Below are 20,371 nucleotides of genomic sequence, written 5' to 3'. Positions count from 1 at the left end.
CTAAAATTACTTTTTACCATATTTAAGTAGTAGTAGTAGTACTTGGAAGAAAAGTAACATCCTGTGTTAACATGCTCATTTCCATGGAAATTATTCTATTGTAAAAGATTAACTTGCTTTTATTTCTAACTGTAATCTGTTTTGCATAGACTTTTACTCTAATGAGAACAAGCAACAAACAGCCAGTCACTGAGGGGTCTCAGGGCTGACTAAACGCTCATTCACCAGGAAGGCGTCCCGAGCTTTTCAGCTCCAACACTCAGCCCAGCGGCACTGGGCCCAGGCTCCCCCCAGGAAATACTGCTCTTACAGCTCTGGAGGCCCACTGTGGGGAAGAGCTGGGCCCCAGGGAACAGGCAGACACCCCCCAGGAAATGCTTGCGTCTTGCGTGAAAAGCCACAATTCAGTCAGAATAAGGAAAAGGTATTCTACCTTGATTATTTCATTTTATTTCCTGACAAAACGGGACCAGTAGTAAACTGTACTTACAAATCATGTAGATTTGTTTAAACTATTATTTAGTCTTATGCACCCCAATGTTTCAGTATATGCACTTCACACCACCTATACATGGCAGATTTTGCACACGCATTGTTTTGCACTGGAAGGACCACCAGATTTTTATTTCAATTATCTTTTTCTGATGCAATTCTAATATGCAGTAAGTCTATTCATTACAATTAGCATGAGTTTACAGCATAATTAAGATCAGAATTTCATCTGGAAGGTGCAATATCATGCACTTTGGAACAGAGGACATACCATTTTTGCCTTTCAATGCATATATATTAGGGTCATGCCCTATAACAGCTCTCTTGCAACTGAGAACACCAGCGTATTTGCTAAAATGAATTTTAAGTCACCGGAGCTATATGATACCAGAAAATAATGTGCATCTGTTGATCCATTTCTGAATGATCACTACATACTTCTGGAAAAGGTACCTTTTTATTGATATTATAGATTTAGACAATCATCTGCTTTTGACAAGACTGAGAAGTGTGTGTCAAAATCTTTGCTCTGAAAACGCTCCCCAAAAAGGTCTAAAGAAGCAAGCTGTAAAATCAGAGTAGAATTGCTATGCAAATTATGAGATATTCTTATGCTGCATCATATGAACTCATCAAGTAGACATTATATTCCAGAGAAAGCATCTGCTATATGAAATTTAGGACAGTAATTCACAGCCCATAGAACAGTGCATTACCACAAATTGCATTTCTAATAAATTTATAATGATGTTCATATAAAAACATTACATTTTAATAGTTTAAATAAATGACAGCACTGGGCACTTCTATAAATGTTTAACTAGCACAGTCTTCATAATTTAAAATGTGGAGGTTTCATCGCTGAAGATGCTGGATTGAATCACTGTCTGCACTTGGGCGGGGAGGGACAGGGAAGTCACTTACTGTAGAAATCTACTGAAAGCCTAACCTCAATGCACACAAACGCTATTTTTAAAAATAACCTTATTTCAGAACACTTGCATGAATCATGGACTCATGAAGTTGTGCAGCACCATGTCAAAAAAGCACAGCTATAGTTATCATTACCAGGCATTGGTATATGAGCGTGAGCCCTCTTCTGGGGAACTTTAACAACATGCACTTATGTTAATGAATACTTCAACCAACTAGTTCCAAAAAATATTAGATGCATGAGTTATTCACAGAAAAACTTTAAACTTTTTTGTTCTCTTTCACTGCATGCATATTTTGACCCATGTCTCTAAAATAATTTTCATTTTTGATCTTTCCAACAGTCTCTAGCTCCTTCAACACTGTCTTGCTTTTGCTTCATACAGTCATATTGCTTGGTCTCATTGTCAAAGCCAGCATACTTTTGTTGTATCTATGTCATTTTTTTTATTCATAGTTTCCACCTGACAACCCATATTCCAAAGGTCCCATCTGTCTACTTGTCTCCTACGCCTAATTTGTGTGCCCCAGAGTCCCACATCCTCTAAGCTCATTGGCCATTACAGTCTCAACTACAAAATACCCTTTAAGCACATATTTCACTTCTACACTATGGATATTATGTCAAGTTCTGTGTGACCTGCAGATCTGCTCAGACCAAGATTTTTGAAAACACCAGCTTGCCAGCTATGCTCCAGCCTTATAAGAGGAAGATGATAAGGATCTAGACAAAGTAAGATACATAGCTAATGTTTGTCAGATGCCATATTAAAGTGCAGAACTTTCAATATATTTAAAAGTAAATAGACAGAGACATTGAAAGGAGAAGAGTGGCACACTGAAGATTAATGAAGAGGATGTGTCAAGCCCTTTGACTCTGACTGGTCCAGTACTAGATGATTTGGAAGACAAAGAAAGGACCACTCTTTCTTGGTAGAGAATCTACTTCCCACATTAGATCTCTTCCTAGTACATAGTAGTTAAGATTTTTATTTACACGCTGAAACATAATGAACTGTTTCACCCTCAGTAAATTTGTCAGCAAGGAGACCAAGTTTAAGAGAATAGATATAATTAAAAAGAGAGCTTTTGTTGCAATACAAATTTGCAAAAAGCCACAGTGAATCTGGCTTCTATGTTTATTTACATCTCATCTTCAACTTATGCAACAAAAAACTTTCAAAGCTTTTTTAGCTTCTGGTAACAGCATCACACTAAGACTATATTCAAACTAAGGAAAGACTTTGAAATACTGCTGTGACCATAAGAATTTAAATTTGGGATAAAACGAAGATACTTCTGTATTATCAGTCAGGAACAACTAGTTAAAATTCCCATTCTTGCTTGCACACAACTGAACACTGCCAAAGAATCTGTGTTATGCCAGATTATGATGGTCTTTTTTGTGTCAAATTATTTCCTATTTGGGAGTGTCAATTTTAGGCAATTCCTTGAGCTTATTTTAAAAACGTAACAAACTCAATTGTCCTCTCCAGCAAGAAAGAACGTTTTACTATGTTTGTATTGAGTTTACCACAACGGGGTCCTGGTTTACGGGCACTCATGCAATTCAGTTATAGTAATAATGAAAGCAGTAACTAATGCTCATGCACTCCCATTAATGCTGCAGATTTAGGAAATCTATGCAACCTGGTATTAAGACTTAAGCTGAGAAAATATTTTTGATAATTTAGTCCTATCTTATTGGATTTGGTAGGATGCTCTTAAGTAAAATACTGCATGACATTTACTACTCCTTACGTGAGGATTAGTATGCAAACATTGAGACATCACTGTAGCTTATGAGGGTAGGTAAATAATATTAAAAATCCAGCTGTATGTTAGAAAGAAGATGTGAGCATCCAACATATGTGAAGGAAAAATGAAGGGAAGCCTCTGTTTGGACTTCTGAGCTGATAGATAAGTGACTTAATTTCACCCTCTCCTGCAAAATGATTGGGGGTAGGGGACTTCTGTATATGATTTGCTAGTAAGTCAGGTGTTTGTCTATGCGATGGAAATACCAGACAAAGTGCAGTGTGCTCTGCGATCTGGTATCAACTGCAGGGCTTCTGGACAGTATCAAAAGTGACAAGATCAGAGAAGATAAAAATTCCAAGGACTACACTTGTGACTGAGGCTTATCTATAGGTACTTGTTCTGTTTAATTTCATAAGACAGAAGGATAGGTACTGGAGCGGCAGAACATAAGTATACAACCTTAAAACATTAGAATGATGTGCTAAGAATTTTGGCCAACTGAAAGAATGATATTGCAAAATTCAAATAGCTAAATAAAGAAAAAGACTAATCACAAACACAAAAGACTTATTAAAATTTTTTCAGTGTTCTAACCAAGTGTATAAACCTAAATACCAAAATATTCTTTCCCCTCCTCCAGTAAAAACTATGGGATGCAAGTGTCAAAAGAAAAAGTCAAGAGTAGTGCTAATACATTGTACTTATTCTCAGCATCCTGAAAACACTCCACAAGTTACATAAATATAAATTATCCTGAATTCAGCCCTTCACATGCTAAATAAACCATGCACACAGGTCATATGCCTCTAAGATAGTATCTAACCATTTCAAATGAAAAATGTAAAGCCTTATCAACCATATCCAATGAAAATTTGTGTCCTGGATATCAATACACAGAATGTAATTAGTCAAGTTAAAATTAACCATGCATATTTTGCCATAGGATCCTGAATAATAATTAGCTACAACATCACAAGGATAATGTGCTTTTTGAATAGTTATGTTATTCTTAATATCAAGTAAATAATTTAAAAGCGAAATTAATCCATATTTTAAAGACTTTGTATTACTTGTAGAATGCTGTGAACAAATTAAATTTTGACTATTCAAAATCACACTTTTTTTCATTGATGAGATATTTTCTTCCTGATTGCTATTGAAAATGCTTCATTTTAGTAAGTTTAAAATATTTTTTTCTCTCGAGGCTTTAACTATGAAAGTACAATATTTAGTTTCCATGAGAATTTGGTAGAGCCCATATATTATTACACACTGAACACAAAGTTTAAAATACAGCTTAAATTAGTTTTGCTTTTTTGTTTTAATCCTGAATTCCTCAGGTAAGTTGATTGATATTGGCTCAATACTTTCTTCAGTAAGCAAGAAAGTAGAGCAAAGGGTCTGCATCACAAGAGAGAATGAGAGAACTAGGCCCATCAAATGCTAAATTTCCTCAAATTATATTATAGTAGTTCTATTGAAATTACTGTTTAATTGTTGTTTACATTGCAGCAGCTGTGATTAGCTGCATTAATCTTCTGACTAATTTAAACCAGCTTTTCCTAACTCCTTGGAATTCAATGCATTGCTTCCTGACTGAAGGAAACAGAATGGCATAGACCAGCAATTCTGACTCATAAATGTTAGTATTGATTGTTAATATTAATCAGAAACCTTGTAACCACATTTTTAGGGATGTCATTAAAATGTATTTCAGTCAAAACATATGCAAAATTCAAAAATACCCTATACTTAGAAACTTACTTTGTGCCTATGTTAAAATCCAGAAGTGAACAAGGAGGAAAAAAGAAAAAAACCCCTCTCTTCACCACCCCGACGCTTTCCGAGCGCGCCCTTTAGAAAGGCATTATTTCCATTACATTTTTCATGGGGGACTGGCAGAGAGGAGTATCTCATGTTATTACAGAGCCTGGCAATGTAATGGCTTAAGGTTGCTAAGCAACAGCATCGTGCTAAAGGCCTCCATATCTGTGATCTCTAGAGACTCTCTCAAATTTCATTAAAACCTGTCCATACCTATTACACAAAGGCCTGTGTGGAGTTTATAAGCAGAGGGAGCTTCTCAACACAATGGTGAAGGAAGAAAGAAGTGGCATTACACTTTTAATATCTTTGCTTCAAAGTATTCTGAGAAACCTGGCCTGTTTATGATACGCATAATGTATTGCTGCATTGATTAGATTTTTCTTCTTGGAAGAATAATTAGTTATTTATATCTAATAAAATGCTTCATCCTACCAAAAGATATTCTATTACAAACTGAAGCCAACAAAAGATGGTCTTTAAAGAAGGGATGCAGGCTCGAAAATAAAAGACATACTAATGAAGGATAGAAATTGCTTGTATAAGAATCATCCACATTTTAAAAGATGTATAATTTAAGGAAAATATTAGCAATAGGTGCATTTATAATAAATATACCTACACATATCAGCAACCCACAAGTGAATATTGTATGCACAGTCTAACACAAATCTCTGCCATAAAATTATTCCTTTGAGCAAAGGAATATAATGGATTACTTTAGTAATAGAGTAAATTAATTAAAGGCATACTTAAAAGACTCGGATTAGGAAAAAGACCCGTAAGGAGTTTTTCTCCTACTATCTGAGACTATTGGAGGGAACTGCTTTCATAGAAGGAGGTATGCCAACAGGTCCCACTTAGCTTTATAAAACTTCTGAAGAAGCAGACTCTGCTGGGAATTGCTGCAAAAGCACCTCCTTGTGGCGCTGAATATTCAGAGATGAAGCTATAAAAGCAACACTATTTGAAAATCACCATGTGACTTTTGCAAATAAATGTCTTCTCTTCTTTAAAGCAAGCTCTTTATAGTCTAACTTGTAGGAATCTACTGAGGAGCAAACCTCCAGTAAAGAGTTTGACTTACAGAGGAATTGCAGAATCGCTCTCCTAAATCAAACATTTGTGCTACTCAGACTGTAAATCTCTTCAAGCTCCAAAAGTCTGTTTTCAATATGCACACTCAGTAGCTAACATAACAAGGACCTGATCTGGGCTCTGGGAACTACTACAGTCAAAATATATATGTGTGTATATATATATTTTTTAATATACAAATACGTAGATGTCAATTCATAGGATGGGAACTCAGCAAATCTCTGTATAAAACTCAGGATGTTATTGTCACTAACCTACATCACAGAAATATTTATAGAGGCATGTCATGAATAATATTTTAGACATAGTGACCACTGGTTCCCAGGCTTTGGTTCATTGGAAACAGCCAGCGAATCTGCTTGCCAGTACACAAGGATGACATTTTTGTTGCCCAAGCTGGCAGGGAGAGCAAATCATTGCTTCATAGTCCTACGATTAAATCAGTGAAAGTTAGGGACTTTGCTATAGCTCAAGTACCGCCACTCTAACATTAGCATCTTGCTACACAGCCTAAGACAGTTTGGGAAATCCTTATATGGATCCATACAGGGTATCAAAAGTCTAGACAACTTCCTAAATGTCTTAATCACTCAGAATAAAGGATTAAATAATCAAAATGAGGTTCTGGAAAGAACATCAAAACAAAAAAGTGTGACTTAGGTAGAATTCAGATATACTTTCTGACAAGTATTTTGTAAGAGTCATGGAACAAAGGTCTTTGGATGCAGTGAGCAGAGAATTGTCTGTTAAAGCCTGATGCTTATTTATTCTTCTCAGAGGAATTTTGGCATATTAACAGATGGAATAAAGGAGAGTCTTCCTTTGTTTTAAAAGCTGAAAACATTTTATTTGTTGGTACAAAGCTGTAATTCTGCAGTGATTATGTGTCCAGTGAAAAGATATTGGCTACTTCTATAAAAGCTCTGGTGAAAATCACTTGCCTAAAAACCACGGCATTCCATACTAGATGGTAAATTGAGACAGCAGTAGAATTTGGGGGGGGGGGGGGAATAGAACTGAAAAACTTGCTTCCCAAATGAAATCTCTCCCATTTCTCAAAGAAATACTTCAATGCAGCTATTTTACTGACTGTAGCATGATACACTATATCTTCATAGAAAAGAGGAAGTCATAAGAGAGTGATCTTCATGAAGAGTGGCAAGAGATGCTTCTACAGCCGGTAAATGGAATAAGATCACTCTCCTGACATCACTGATCAGTTACAGAGATGCTGCTAAAAGGGATATCTGAAAGATATACCAAGGATATCTGAATAGCAGCAGTCTGTCCCAAGACGAAGCAACCAGAACAAGCGAGTTAGTAAAAGGGCTCATGGGAAAAAAACCTGTTTCTTCGATTCCATTTTTTTATTCAGTTTCTGTGCATTGACAATGAGAGATCATCCCTGAAATATACTGGTGAACCTGGGCCTGACAGAGCCAAAAGTTTTGAAAGCTAAGAGGCGATTACAAAAAACAGAAAGACGACAATCAATGCTGTCTCTTTAAAGCTTTTAAATCACTGTTACTTACAGAGTTACAAATGAGAGCTCAAAGCATTATTTTTTTCACTTTTCACTCCTAATGCTTTCTGTTTACAGCAAAATAAAGCTATGAAGAAAGGGTTGTTCATGGGGAGTCCATTAATAAGTCTGCACTAAATTTTTTTTCCTCCAATCTGGCCTATATCTTTATTTCTGTTTAACAAAATACCAAACACAGAATACAACAAAATTATAGTGCAAAAATCAGTGAAGAAAATGGTATAAGAAGGAGTTTATACTGCCCTGTAGTCAATTTGCTGGTCAAAATTGATAATGAGAAATCAGCACTTAAAAACAAACAAACAAAAAACCCCTTCAACTTTGTCCAAAAAAACACCAGCTATTTGGGTACTGGAGATAAAACTTAATTAATGAATACTATTAAATTAAAATAATGCATAGATGTAAGCTTATGTTTCATCAAGGAAAGGCCATCTTGTAAGTCGACAATTTCTCTGACATGCTTTAAATCAAATATTCTGAAATTGAGGTTAAAGGCCCACTGGAGACATATGGAGCACTTTATCCAAGTGCTAACTAGTCATAACACTATGCCTTTTCCTCATTTTTGGAAATATATGATAATAGAGGCAGCTATATAATAGACACATTGAATTCTTCCTTTATATTCCTGTCTTATATAAGCCATAGCTGTGGCTGACACATTGAAGTTAACATGATCATAGATTGGAAAGATGTTGTATACAAGTACTGACCAGCAAGAATGGAAACTGGTGAACTTAGTGATCCCTCTATTCCAATTTTTTTTGTATTTGAGCAACATTTTAGGTTTGCTCTAGGCTTCAAAATTCACCATGAACAGCTGATGTGGGCTGAATCCTTCTTAAATAGATATGATATTTCTATGTCTTTTGTGATTACTAGAATTTTGACAAGATAATCATCTCCTGTGAACAGGACTTTTTAAGGTTCAGAGAAATAATGCAAGATTTATTATATAATCTGTCAAATTGTCTATAAACCCTGCTTTCAAAAGAAATCCTATGATCTCATTAAAATAATTACAGAAAATTTTCACCTGATATAATAAATAGCAAGTACCAGAAACACTGGTATACAAAAGGAAAGATCATGAAGTACAGGAACTCGCAAGATTCAAAAGGTGATAGCATAGCTTTGTTCTCCTAGGATAATCAACAGAAATTTCCGTGTTAAATATCCTGTGCCCTAGGACAATTTTGGAATAATAATCATCAAAAAAGAGGGAAAGGAAAGCAGTCAGCAGCTATGCAAAAATGGAATAATCTAGAAATGTATTGCAGCCTCCCTTTCACTTTCCTTTCTTCACACTTTGCTGCCTCTTTATTCTTATTGCTTTTGTGGAAAAGCAAAAAACAGTTCTGCCCTGCACAACAATTGCACAGAAAAAGCAGCACAGGTACAATCAAGAAGCAGCAGAGAGTTGCTTAAAATTTTTGCTAGAATTCTTTTCTCAAGAAAACCATGTGAAAATAAAGACGATAAGGAGCGAAACCTGAGATGTCAAGAATGAGATAAATTATGAATTTTAAACATCATTGGGGCCTATCAATTTTAATTTTATATATTCATGCTTCTTCTAGGGAAAGGCAGGACTGAGCAAAACTGGGAGGAAGAGTATTGTGTTTACTTTCTTGTGATGTAAATCCAGCGGGTGGGAGAAAGAGGACAGAACAGCTCTGGAGGCTTCACAATAGGGTTGCTTCCTCTTAACTCCATAAGTAGGGTGACACCTGCATTGAATATGGCCTTACTCTAATAACCAGCACTGCACTTGCAAAATTCATGCCTCTTCTCCTGCTGACACTGGGGAAGTTGCCCCTTTTTTAACTGAGTACTCTCTTTCTCAGACAGTACAGTAAAGGATGGAGTAATCAATCAATGAGTGCTGACAATGCAGGCAAAGCTTTTTTTCAAGAGAGTTCAAGATAAAAAGCATGGCATTATCTAAAAGAATGTTATAGATACAGAAAGTTTTCTAGCTAATCTACTTCAGAGAAAGAATGCTGCAGTCATGCCACCATGACAAAGCATGACAGAATTGAAACTCCTAGATGTCAATAACTTGTCATCACACTAAGGCCCTGGATGACTCCTACTGATCAACAATCTCTGTTACAACCACTCTACCGTAAGTAGTTCCTACCACTTTGAAAGAATGAAGAGTCAACAGTCTATGTATAAGCCTATTTCAAGTACAAAACTGCGTTTTATTTAGCATGAAATCAAGCACTATGTTTCTGAGCAGCTACATAATGCTACAAGGTTAGTTCTTTTGGAAGGCATTCAAAAAATTGTTCCAATAATTCATAAAGCCAAAGTACTAAATGAATATATAAATAATCTGAGCCATTTAAATGGTTGAATGGTTAACTCAAATAGGAAACATCCAACAGTATTTTAAGAGGTTTTAAATACAGAAAAGTGTCTTTTCCAGAGAAATTAAATTGAAATTTAAAGACATGAAATTTTACTTCACATATTTTGCTTTCAGAATTTTTTTATATTTCTTTTACTTTAAAGGGACAAAATTATCAACAAAAATTATCCAAAAACATAAAAACCTACATGGACTTTTAAAACATTTAGAAGCTGACTCACCAGTCTCTTTATAATTCTCAACAAAAGCTTCAGTTGTCTTGTATCTTTTTTGGACTTCAGTACTTCAGCAAAGCTGTCCATGCTTTCTGGAGACATGCTCTCCTGACTGTTCCCTCCGTACAGCTGAACCAGTAATGATAAGCACTGTGATGAATTCTTGAATATTTCAATATCTTCACTGGGAAGCTAAAAATGAACAAACAAAAAACAAATTCAAATTTCACAAAATTCCATATCAGTGGGGATTGGGAAGAGTACTAACATTTGCACTGTGGCAGGAAAGAATAATTTCTAGTTGTTTGACTAATAATTCCATTAAACTGACCTGAATAAAATGATTAAAATATAATTAAAATATATCTGTTCTTAAGTAGCAGCATACGAATGTCTCCACTACAATTATATCAAATAGCCTATCTATAGTGACATCATAAAAGCACTGAAAATATTGCTCCTAATTCAGTTATTTTAGGACAGTACATTTTGCTTTAAATAGAAGTATTAAGATCAGAAAGTATCATTACGGTAATGATGTCTAATCTTCTCCATAATGCACACCATAAAACTTCATTTAATTATTTCTAATCAAGTCTATGGCTTCTGGATGAGGTAGAGTACAGGTTAGCTAGCTTTTAATGGATTATAGCCTAGTCACATTAAGAGGTGTGTTTCACAGATTTTAAATATTTTTTGGAGCTCTTTTCTGAATTCTAGCTTTTCTACATTTCATTGACAAGTGGACATCAGAACAGGCCCTCATAACAGGATGGAGGAAACCCTTCTGGGAAGCAAAATTATAGAAGATTTAGGGACATGGCTAATGATCATTTTTACATGAGCTTCTGGTAGTATGACATATCTAAATGATTTATATCGTTCTTGAAAGTGTAAACTGGAAATTACAAGTAGAAAAATTGTATAATGTTTGTATTTGACACCGTTGGAACCACAACAGCAACACAGTTCTGCTACATGAAGTTCAAGAAAGACACTGAAAAAAACTCAGAGGTTTCTTGGGAACATGCAAAAGGATGATAAATACTGGAAAACCTATCCAACAGTGAAAGACTGAAGGAATTCAGTCTATATAACTTATGAAGGGGAAGGTTGAAGGGTGCTTGATCATACTCTTTGGGCTCCATGTGAGAAACAGAATGCTGATGATAGGTTAATTCCTCTACCTAAAAAAGGACTGGCAAGAGACAATGGCTCAAAACTTTGTCTAAAGCAATTCAGATTAGAAGGAAGATGTACGTGGATTTCCTTTTTTTTTTTTCTTTCTTTAATAAGGGCAATTGACCACTGAAACAACTTTCATAGAATTGAGGCATATTCTCTATCACAGGCAATTTATACATCACAATCAGAGGTTTTTTTCTACAACAAAAAAGCTTTGCTGTAATGAGGAATTAATTTAGGAAAGTCCTATGTCTTGTGTTATATATTAGACCGAGTGATTAAAATAGCTTTTCTGGCCTTGTAACCTGTGGACTGAACACAATAAACCAGTGGTTGTCTTACCAATAAAGTACACCAGAGTAAAAACATCTCTTTTCTCTTACTCAGTTATTTAATTCAAAAAATATATTTAATCACAAATAAGGTAGATTAAAGTACTGTTAACAGACTATCCTTACTGATAAAAAAAAAAAAAAAAAGGAAAGCAATTTATATCATCTCTTCTTACAGGACTGCAAAATAATAATCTGTCTATTTGTGAGGCTCTCACACATGCACAACCATTTTGATGACAATCATTCATTTAATCTGAAGTATAAACTTCCAAGATTTTTCATTTTAAGGAAAACCTATACTGTTATTTTAAAGTAATTTGGGAACATATCATCAGACATACACTCCTCAAATATCCAGGCAGCAATTCCCTAGAAATCTGCATGCAAATAAGATCCGGTTTCCCATCAGATTCATAAAACTGGCTGTTTAAAACAGACTGAACTGAGATATAAGCTCTGAACACATAGCCTTAAGACATATCACATTTTATTTCATCTAATGCTATGTAGGTGAGAGGACTATAGCAGCTATTTCTTCTTTCATGGTTTAACTACATGGTTTTTCTTCATTCCAATCTAAAAGCCACATAACTTGATTGTTTCTTTTCCAAAATCCAGAATTATCTAATAACCTAATCAACATAAATGGCAAGGCTAAAAAGGAGGAAAAACTACAAATAGTAAAAAACTTTATAGTTCTGTCTATTTATATCTTCAATCCTTATCAAGCCAAAAAAAATTCCACTGATTTCACTGGAGGCTTTGACCTGACTTGCATTTCCTTCACTGAAAAAGAATGCTAATGGTTAAAGGAAGGAAAAAATAAACTGCTTAAATTCTCTCTCCTATCCTTTTTAAAAGCATCATTATAACTTAAGAGTTTCTTACCAGATTAGTGTATACAATTGTATCAACCACTTCCTAAAAAAAGCCACAGTACATAAACTATACTCAATTTTTAAATGTTGTTTGCTTGCTAACTCAAAAAAAAAAAAAGAATGTAGACTTGAACAGATATTTCTTCTCTCTAGTATTGCAATGGAGGCTAGTTTCCTGGTAATCAAAAGCAAGAGCACAAAACCCCATAAGTAATTAACAAAAATAATCACAGTAGCCATACTTAAAAGAAAACCAACACTGTTCCCAAGGTGCTTTTCTGAGATGCTCACTGAACATCAAACTGAGGAGAGGAAAAGTGCTGGCTGGTTTTTGCAGAGGACTCCCCCTACAACAATCATGCATAAAGAAATACATGCAGCATAGTAGCCTTTGCAGTTCTTCCAGAGACCATACCACTTTCAATGAAGTGAATAAGGAAGTTCAGCCTACTATAGATATTCCCAAGGAATCCAAACAGCAGGCTGTCACCACAAAGTTGTCTTCAGCAGTTTCAATTAGTGAGACAGCGGACATTTCAGCTTAGGTGAGGAGGAGCTGGACTCCAGTCAATGGCTTTACTTATTTCCCCCGGCATTCCCTTCATCAACAGAGAAGAAAGCAGCAGCAGGATGCATTTGAGCTCATGCTTGCCATCTGCTGCCCCCTTCACTGCCCTGCTCCTTGAGTACTGGAAAAGCAAGTAGCAGCCAGGGTCAGATTGCCCTGCTATCTCCTCTCCACAGAGATCACAGGTTGACCCTAGCAAGTCTCACTGGTAGGGCCTGCTTTCCAACCTCATGCAACCTACGCCAGGCTATATTCCCATTGTTTTATCAGTGTTGCCGCTGTTCTTTTTCCCAATGAGAAGCAAGAGAAAGGAAGATCCTGAATTGTGTCTTGTCCTCAGATACCCTCATCCTTTACAGGATAGTTGTCAGCGACCATCCTCCAAACTTAGTCACTAGCACCTCTCCAGGACTCACAGACCTTGTCAACGACGGCATCAACCTATTCAATCACAAATGCCAACAAATCCCTTCAACCCCTGTTGTATTTCAAGCTCTTCTGCTCCTCTACTCCATCAGAGCCCCTTTGAGCTCCTGTGTCATCCAGAGTTTGAGGAGTGAGTTGCTGTCATCCTGGAAAATGGTAGGGTAAAAAGATAACCACATAGGTTTTGGAAGAAGAAAGAGAAAACCAGATGGGAGTAAAAAAGACAGGATTTACTTTGGAGGGGATGGGAATCATTGGTTCACAGTCTAACCCATCAATATTTAAGTTGGAAGAGGAAACCTCAGCAAAAGATAACCCTATATGAATATGTCTGTATCTGTATTTTTCTCTGTAACTCTAACCATCATGCTGTATCATTAGTGACAGAGTGATTTAGATGGGCCCGTGTTGGTACCCTGAAATTTAACATTGGCTGCCAGTCTGTATGAGTACTTTCATCAATGGTAATAAAGAATAGGGGCTGTGAAGAAAACTGTTGGCGTAAACAATGGTTGTTTGCCATTGCAAAGCAATGACTGAAAGTCTAATACATACCTATAAAGATAGAAAACCAAGAAATGAAAACCAGACTTTCAAGTAAATGCTTTCTTATTTCAAATAAGAACAGAAAAGCTAGAATCATGTTGCTAGACAAAAAAATACAGGTGAATGGTCCAACTCTTGGCCAGTGGAATAATGATCCGATTATTTTTCTAACATAACAATTACATTTGATATGAAGAAGTATCTTTCAAGTCTATGAAATGTATGTATAGTTTTGCAAGACAGCATCTATTTAAGTTTTTGTTCTTTTAGTGAAAGAGAAACCCATGAAAAACTAGAGTTCTAACTCCTCAAGAAAAGATTTGCCCCCTAATATTTCATAATTACATAAAACAGCTCTAGTTGTCTTTCATTTCCTTTTGCTTTATCAGTGTTAGGGAGAATTATGAATTCAGCCTTTCAACGAGGTAGAAGTGTTAGCACCCCTCCTCCATGCAGTTGTTAATGTTCTGGGCTGCTGTCCATTTATGTTTCTAGCATATAGCTCAAAAATGAAAAAAAAGCCAACACCTTAAAATAATATACTGAAGAGCTAAAGCTATAGTTTTTGCCATTCTATAACTCAGAACTGTAGATTTATTTTTCACTTAGAATTTGTAAAATAAAGTAATGCCTCATGGCAAGGTTTTTGTGCAATGAAGACTGTGTCACTTTTTACTTAATTTTTATGGTCAAGTTATAATCTCCTGTAAACAGGCTCATAATGTAAAATTCTACTTGCCTTTAATTCTATGTGGTACATGCTCTGTGTATTTGAAGGTTAATGTGGTGTAAAACAGGAAGTTTATTGTTATTACACATCTATATTTTTGTAGTCAGTTGTCCAAGATGCCTTCATTTCGAGACCAGTTACAGTGTGTTCATGAACTGCAAACCATTGCAAGAAATGTGTGATCATTTGAGCTGAAGTGGCAGTTTTCACACCGTTAGAATTGTTAGGGCATCTAATTTTAGAGCTACAATGAAACTGTCTGGAATACCCGAAGGGGACACTATTTCAGTGCATTAATGAGGGTATACACAGAGAGTTTATTACAGCAAGAGACAGATGTTCATTAGATCAGTAATGTGATTACACAATGTGCTGTAAAGGAAGCACCATTGGGAACTATACGGAAGATGATTCTGCAAACATTAAACAAAACATGAAAGCAAAACATCATTATTACATCTGTTAACTTTACTGTGCTATTCTTATTAGTAAATATGCACAGCTTTAAATGAAACACTAAAATATTATATTTTGGCTTAGATCAAAATTGTCATCTTCCTACCTAAGGGAAAACATTTTAGAGAACAGTATTTTTCCAGTTCATTTTAATACAGTCTATTTGTTGAGAAACTAAATTCCCATTCTAAAATTCTGTGCTTATGACAATATATTCTCATTTTCTTTGTGTGCATTTTTTTTTTATTTATAAAGGTAGCTCTATAAAAAAAAGAATTCTGCACAACACTTCAAAGATAACATTTCAAATACAACTCAACAATACACTACACAGTACAGGAAATAAACTTACATCTTTCCACTTCCACCACAGAACTGTCTGTATTCCTAAGAAACGGGAAATAAAATTCTACATTGTCTATGGGGTTATCATTCTTTTGCAGTTATTTTCATTATTCAATGGCAAATACCTTCACATGCTCTGAGCTGAAGTCAGGGCACAGCCTTAGAGTCAGCAGAACGTAAAGACAAAACAGACCTAGAAGAGATCATCTCACTCATCCACATGCACCAAAGCTTCATATTTGTCTTCTTCATGTTTGCGCATGATTAACTGATCTTTCACCAGTAAAATACAAAACTACAGAGCACAACAATCAATTACAAATGTTACTGGTTATACTATAATGAAGAAGCCTATCGCCAAAAGGTAAGACAAGCTGTCTGTTAGCAATCTGATAGGCTGCAGAAAAGACTGAAGGGAAATGTAGTATCTACAGAGGAGTGAAACTCCATTTTATAAATAGTGGCAAGACAATATAGTCTTTCCAGCTGTCTAAAAAGCCCATTCAGTTTACAGGAAGTTACCACTTGTAATCAGACTTCTCTGATTTAGCAGCCAGCACAAATGCAGAAGTACACTAAGAGTTCTGGAGACCCACCTACCAATTCCAATATAACCATACATAAAAGCAGCAGAAGGTATTTCAGCCTTTCTATAATTGCTGCAAACTCCAGTATAACAATCAAGTTGCATTTATTTTCAAGTAGAGAAACAGACAAAAAAGCTAAGTGTAATTAACTTTTAAACTCTGAAGTTGCCAAGAAGACTAAATGCTCAATTTGTTTCCTCCGATTGATCAATTAAGGGCAATACTGATCATGGGATTAAATATTGAATCCTCTGTATTTGCAGTGTTTCTGCATGACAGATTTGTAATTACTTCTGCTTTTGTGTTAAGAACTTTGAAGTTTTATTTACATGCAATCTAGATTTCTTACAGTTGCTTTGCTATGCCCTAAGTGATAGACTAAATCACAATTACAGGAGGGCAAAATTGATTCTAAGTTTTTGACATTTTCAAGTTTAACTCGTATTGATTTTTGAGGGATTATTAAGAGAGATAAACATGCAGCTCTTGAGGAAAATAAATAAATAAATAAATAGATAAGTCAATGGGGCAGGGAACAACCATCTACTTGAGGGATTTAAATATCCATGAGTGAAAGCAATTATTCAAGGTGACATAAGAAACTACAAATATGGTAAGACGGGGAGAAATAGCAGATCAGAAAAAATAATTCAAACTCAATAACTTAGGTCCAAATTTAAGACACCCATTGTTATCCACAGAAACTAAAGTTCACCAAGAATTGAATGCCTCAAAACAATAGTAGAGAGTTACATAGCTACATAATGAATACAGAGAGGTACAGCTGGCAGGTCTACAGAGCTTGGGTCTTAGGTTAGCCTAAGTCTCTTTGTGTGACCCTGGGGTAGGGAGCACTTATATCTTGAGAGATCCATTGTAGTTCATTTCATTGCTGGTGTTAGTTGGCTATGCTAATAGAAGGCACAGGAAGCTGTCAGCAGTTAGGGAGGAGATGGGTATGGTTAAGGTAGAGTAAGGTACGAGTGCCAGTATGTTATAAAGGGGCAACCATCTGCATAAGGACAAAGGGTTTTGCTATTCACCAGAGGGGGTATGCTTCTCATAAAATAAACAAATTGTCTGACTGCAGGATGAGTGTGGGTCAATCCTGTACTGGTGCACCACCCAAGGAGCTTCTGATATTCTCCAAACACACTTATTCTCCATATATTGTCAGTACAGTCTAACTGTAGCAGATGCTTCTCTGTCACGCCTATTTTCAGCTCAGATGGAGGTCACAAATTCCTCCCATGGCAGGTTGCAGCAGTGGCCGGTAAGGATTCAAAAAGAATAAGCAGGGATTCTGGGGACAGGGAGACAGAACCTTTTTTCTTCTCTCCCCTGAGCATTGTTTCCTCTTCCTGGCTTAGAAATCTTGAGAGGGGTAAGGATGTCCCTAACCAAAGCTCACATGAAGAAAACAAGAAATGAGCGGTCAAAATATTCCTCCTAGATTCCAGTTAGATTTCACCAGAGACAGCAAACTCTGGCACCAAGGCACTGGTGCACAGATGACCAGGGAAAGGGAATCAGATCGGCAAGAGACATCTTTCTCAGATTCTACCAAAGGAAGTCTGAAGCTAAAAAAAAGACAGAGGAAAAAATCAAATGAATATAAGCAAAACCTAATCCCCCCTACTACAAGACACAACATGTTAAAAAGTCATCATAAAAAAATTAGAACTGAAAAGAAATAATGAATCACCGATTCCATTTCTTCTTGCAGTGCAAACGCATTCTTCATTATCTTGCATACTACAGTATGCTAAGAATATCCATTAAGACAGTTACTGAGAGTAGCTCTAAATCCAAGCCATAGCTTACACCGTAGTTCTTACAGCTGTATCCAAAAGCACTAGGAGAAACATACTGTAAGATCTGGGTACCAAGAACTCAGTCCTATTTAAAGAGTCTAAACTATTTATGATTGCCTTGTCACATACCTGCACACACACAAAGGAGCACAGGGGTGCAATAGCGGGGGGGGGGGAACCCTAATAACCAATCAGAGAAACGGAGCCTCTGCCCTGACTCATCCCAGGGCTGTCGCAGGAGGGTGATGAGCCAGAGGTGATCTCCATCACCGTGAGTCAATGGGAGAGGCTCTCCAGAGCACCACGCAGACTGAGGGGGTCACTGCCTATGGGTTATTATGGGATGCCAGGAAAGAGCATTTTGGGATTGTACAAAATGGAATTATGGGAAGTTTAGGGGAAGAACCAAAGGAGGGGAAAGGGAGGGATCAAAGTGGTTTGGGGAGGAACAAACATAGGAAGATAAAGGTAAAGGACAAAATAGGCCAGTTGTATGTAAACAGGCTGCTGGTCAGTACGCTTGTCTGGCCATGCCCTACACCTGATCAGCTCAGTCTTGTCTTTCCATTAAACTCTTTTTCTAACTTTTCCTGGGTGAGAGGACTCCTGTGTGCAGGTGTGTGGAGGCCCAAGGGCCAGCAACTGGAGCACAGGTCCTGGACCTGGCCAGCACAGGTCACAGGGCCTATGTGTCTGTGGTGCCAGCAACTGGAGCAGGTGAAGGTAGGTGTAACAGTGTGTGATCACAAGTAAATATCAAAGCTGGACTAGCTGGCAATCAGGATACGTGGCTTGGGAGCCAGATACATGTGTGTGTCTCTGTGAGTGAGACAACTGGAAGACTTGGCTACCAGTGTGTCCAGACCAACTGCTGGGGAGACTGTGGGGTCTGGCGGCCGACAGACCTGTTTGTATATGTGTGCACATGCCTCTGTGGGAGGCAACTGGAGAGGAGAAGATCCAAGAGCCAGTTACTGGGTAGACTGTCTAAACCCAGTTACTGGAGGGATCCACAGTGTGCGTGTGTCTGTGCATGTGTTGGTGTGTGTAAGGGGGTCTGTATCAGCAGCAGGAGTGGGGCTGCAGGCACTGAAGGTCTCTAAATTAAAAACTATAGTTAAGTATTGTTCTGGATGACTCCCATCACAGACATCTTTAGAAATATAAATTTCAGAATTTAAACATTTTTAAGAAGGTTATGACTCCTAAAATTTTGGAATTTTCGTATTTCATGTAATGTATAGGTAGGCAGGTGAATGAACAAAATTAGTTAGTAGAGCTCTTAATGAAATGACTTACAATGTTATGTAGGATCCTACTGCATAAAAAGGAATGAACACAGAGCATGTCAGCTGCTGACAACTGTGCATCAGGTCCACCTGTGAGCTGAGAAGTCATGTAACCTGAAGTGCACAGGACTGTGGCCATTCTATTAAGTCCATTATAGAGGCAGAACAAACTAGCTCAACATAGGGTGCCTAACAGGGGTGCATTCATACCTTGCCAATTTGGAATACAGGCGAAACTAGTATATGACTGACTATGCCTAAGCATGTCTATGTATCCTTAGTGAATACAATATTAAAGCCTGAAGGATCAGAGAAGTTTCATGGAATACCCTTAGGCCAGTAAGGTACATACAAGAATATATTGAATGTGGATAAAGCACTACGATATTCCTGTGAAGGTTTCAACCAGACATCTGTCTACCATCTGTAGATGAAGATATGTAAGTGGAGAGGATTAACAGTGAGGTATTCCAGGAAGTTATGAAGGCTTTCCCCAGTTCCATCTTAAAAAAACGTAAGTGTAGTGGGCCTGGTTCTGCAGATTGATTACTGAACACAACACACATTGATTTTTTGTATTTTTTTTCAATACCTGTGACAACAATACACTGAGCGATGTTAAGCATCTAAATTCCAGAAATAATCACACCTTTAAATCAGTCATGGGTACCTCACAATGACACCCCATGTAAGGGTTTTGTGCTTAACTGTCAATTACAGGGGGAACATATGGTTCCTCTCCCTCTGGACAGAGGCTTTAGCGTGCAATGTGTTTGTACATCAGCATGGTTATCCCAAGAGATCTGAGGTTAGTTCAACCAGGCACTTCCATTGTCTGTTCTAAGTGCACAAACAGAATTAACCCGAGAGAGCTGGCTTTCATGAACAACTTCCATAAATTCCAAGATTACCATGTATTATTCGATTTTGCAAAGGAACAATACTGTAGTTTAACAGGTTCTTGGT

The 20,371-nt window shown here is 36.8% G+C and overlaps 1 protein-coding gene across 1 annotated transcript in view; it reads right to left on the bottom strand.

Annotated features, from left to right (window-relative positions):
• ULK4 (unc-51 like kinase 4) overlaps window positions 1-20,371 on the bottom strand; it is a 249,784-nt gene that overhangs the window by 44,331 nt on the left and 185,082 nt on the right. The window contains exon 35 of the mRNA XM_067292453.1: window positions 10,253-10,438. Within this exon, the coding sequence (XP_067148554.1) occupies window positions 10,253-10,438 (186 nt within the window). The remainder of the gene's footprint in view (window positions 1-10,252; window positions 10,439-20,371) is intronic.

This window comes from Apteryx mantelli, chromosome 2 (assembly GCF_036417845.1).
Source record: "Apteryx mantelli isolate bAptMan1 chromosome 2, bAptMan1.hap1, whole genome shotgun sequence".
Taxonomy (NCBI): Eukaryota; Metazoa; Chordata; class Aves; order Apterygiformes; family Apterygidae; genus Apteryx; species Apteryx mantelli.
The sequence above is the reverse complement of the archived record's forward strand: the minus strand, read 5'-3'. Positions and strand labels throughout refer to the sequence as shown.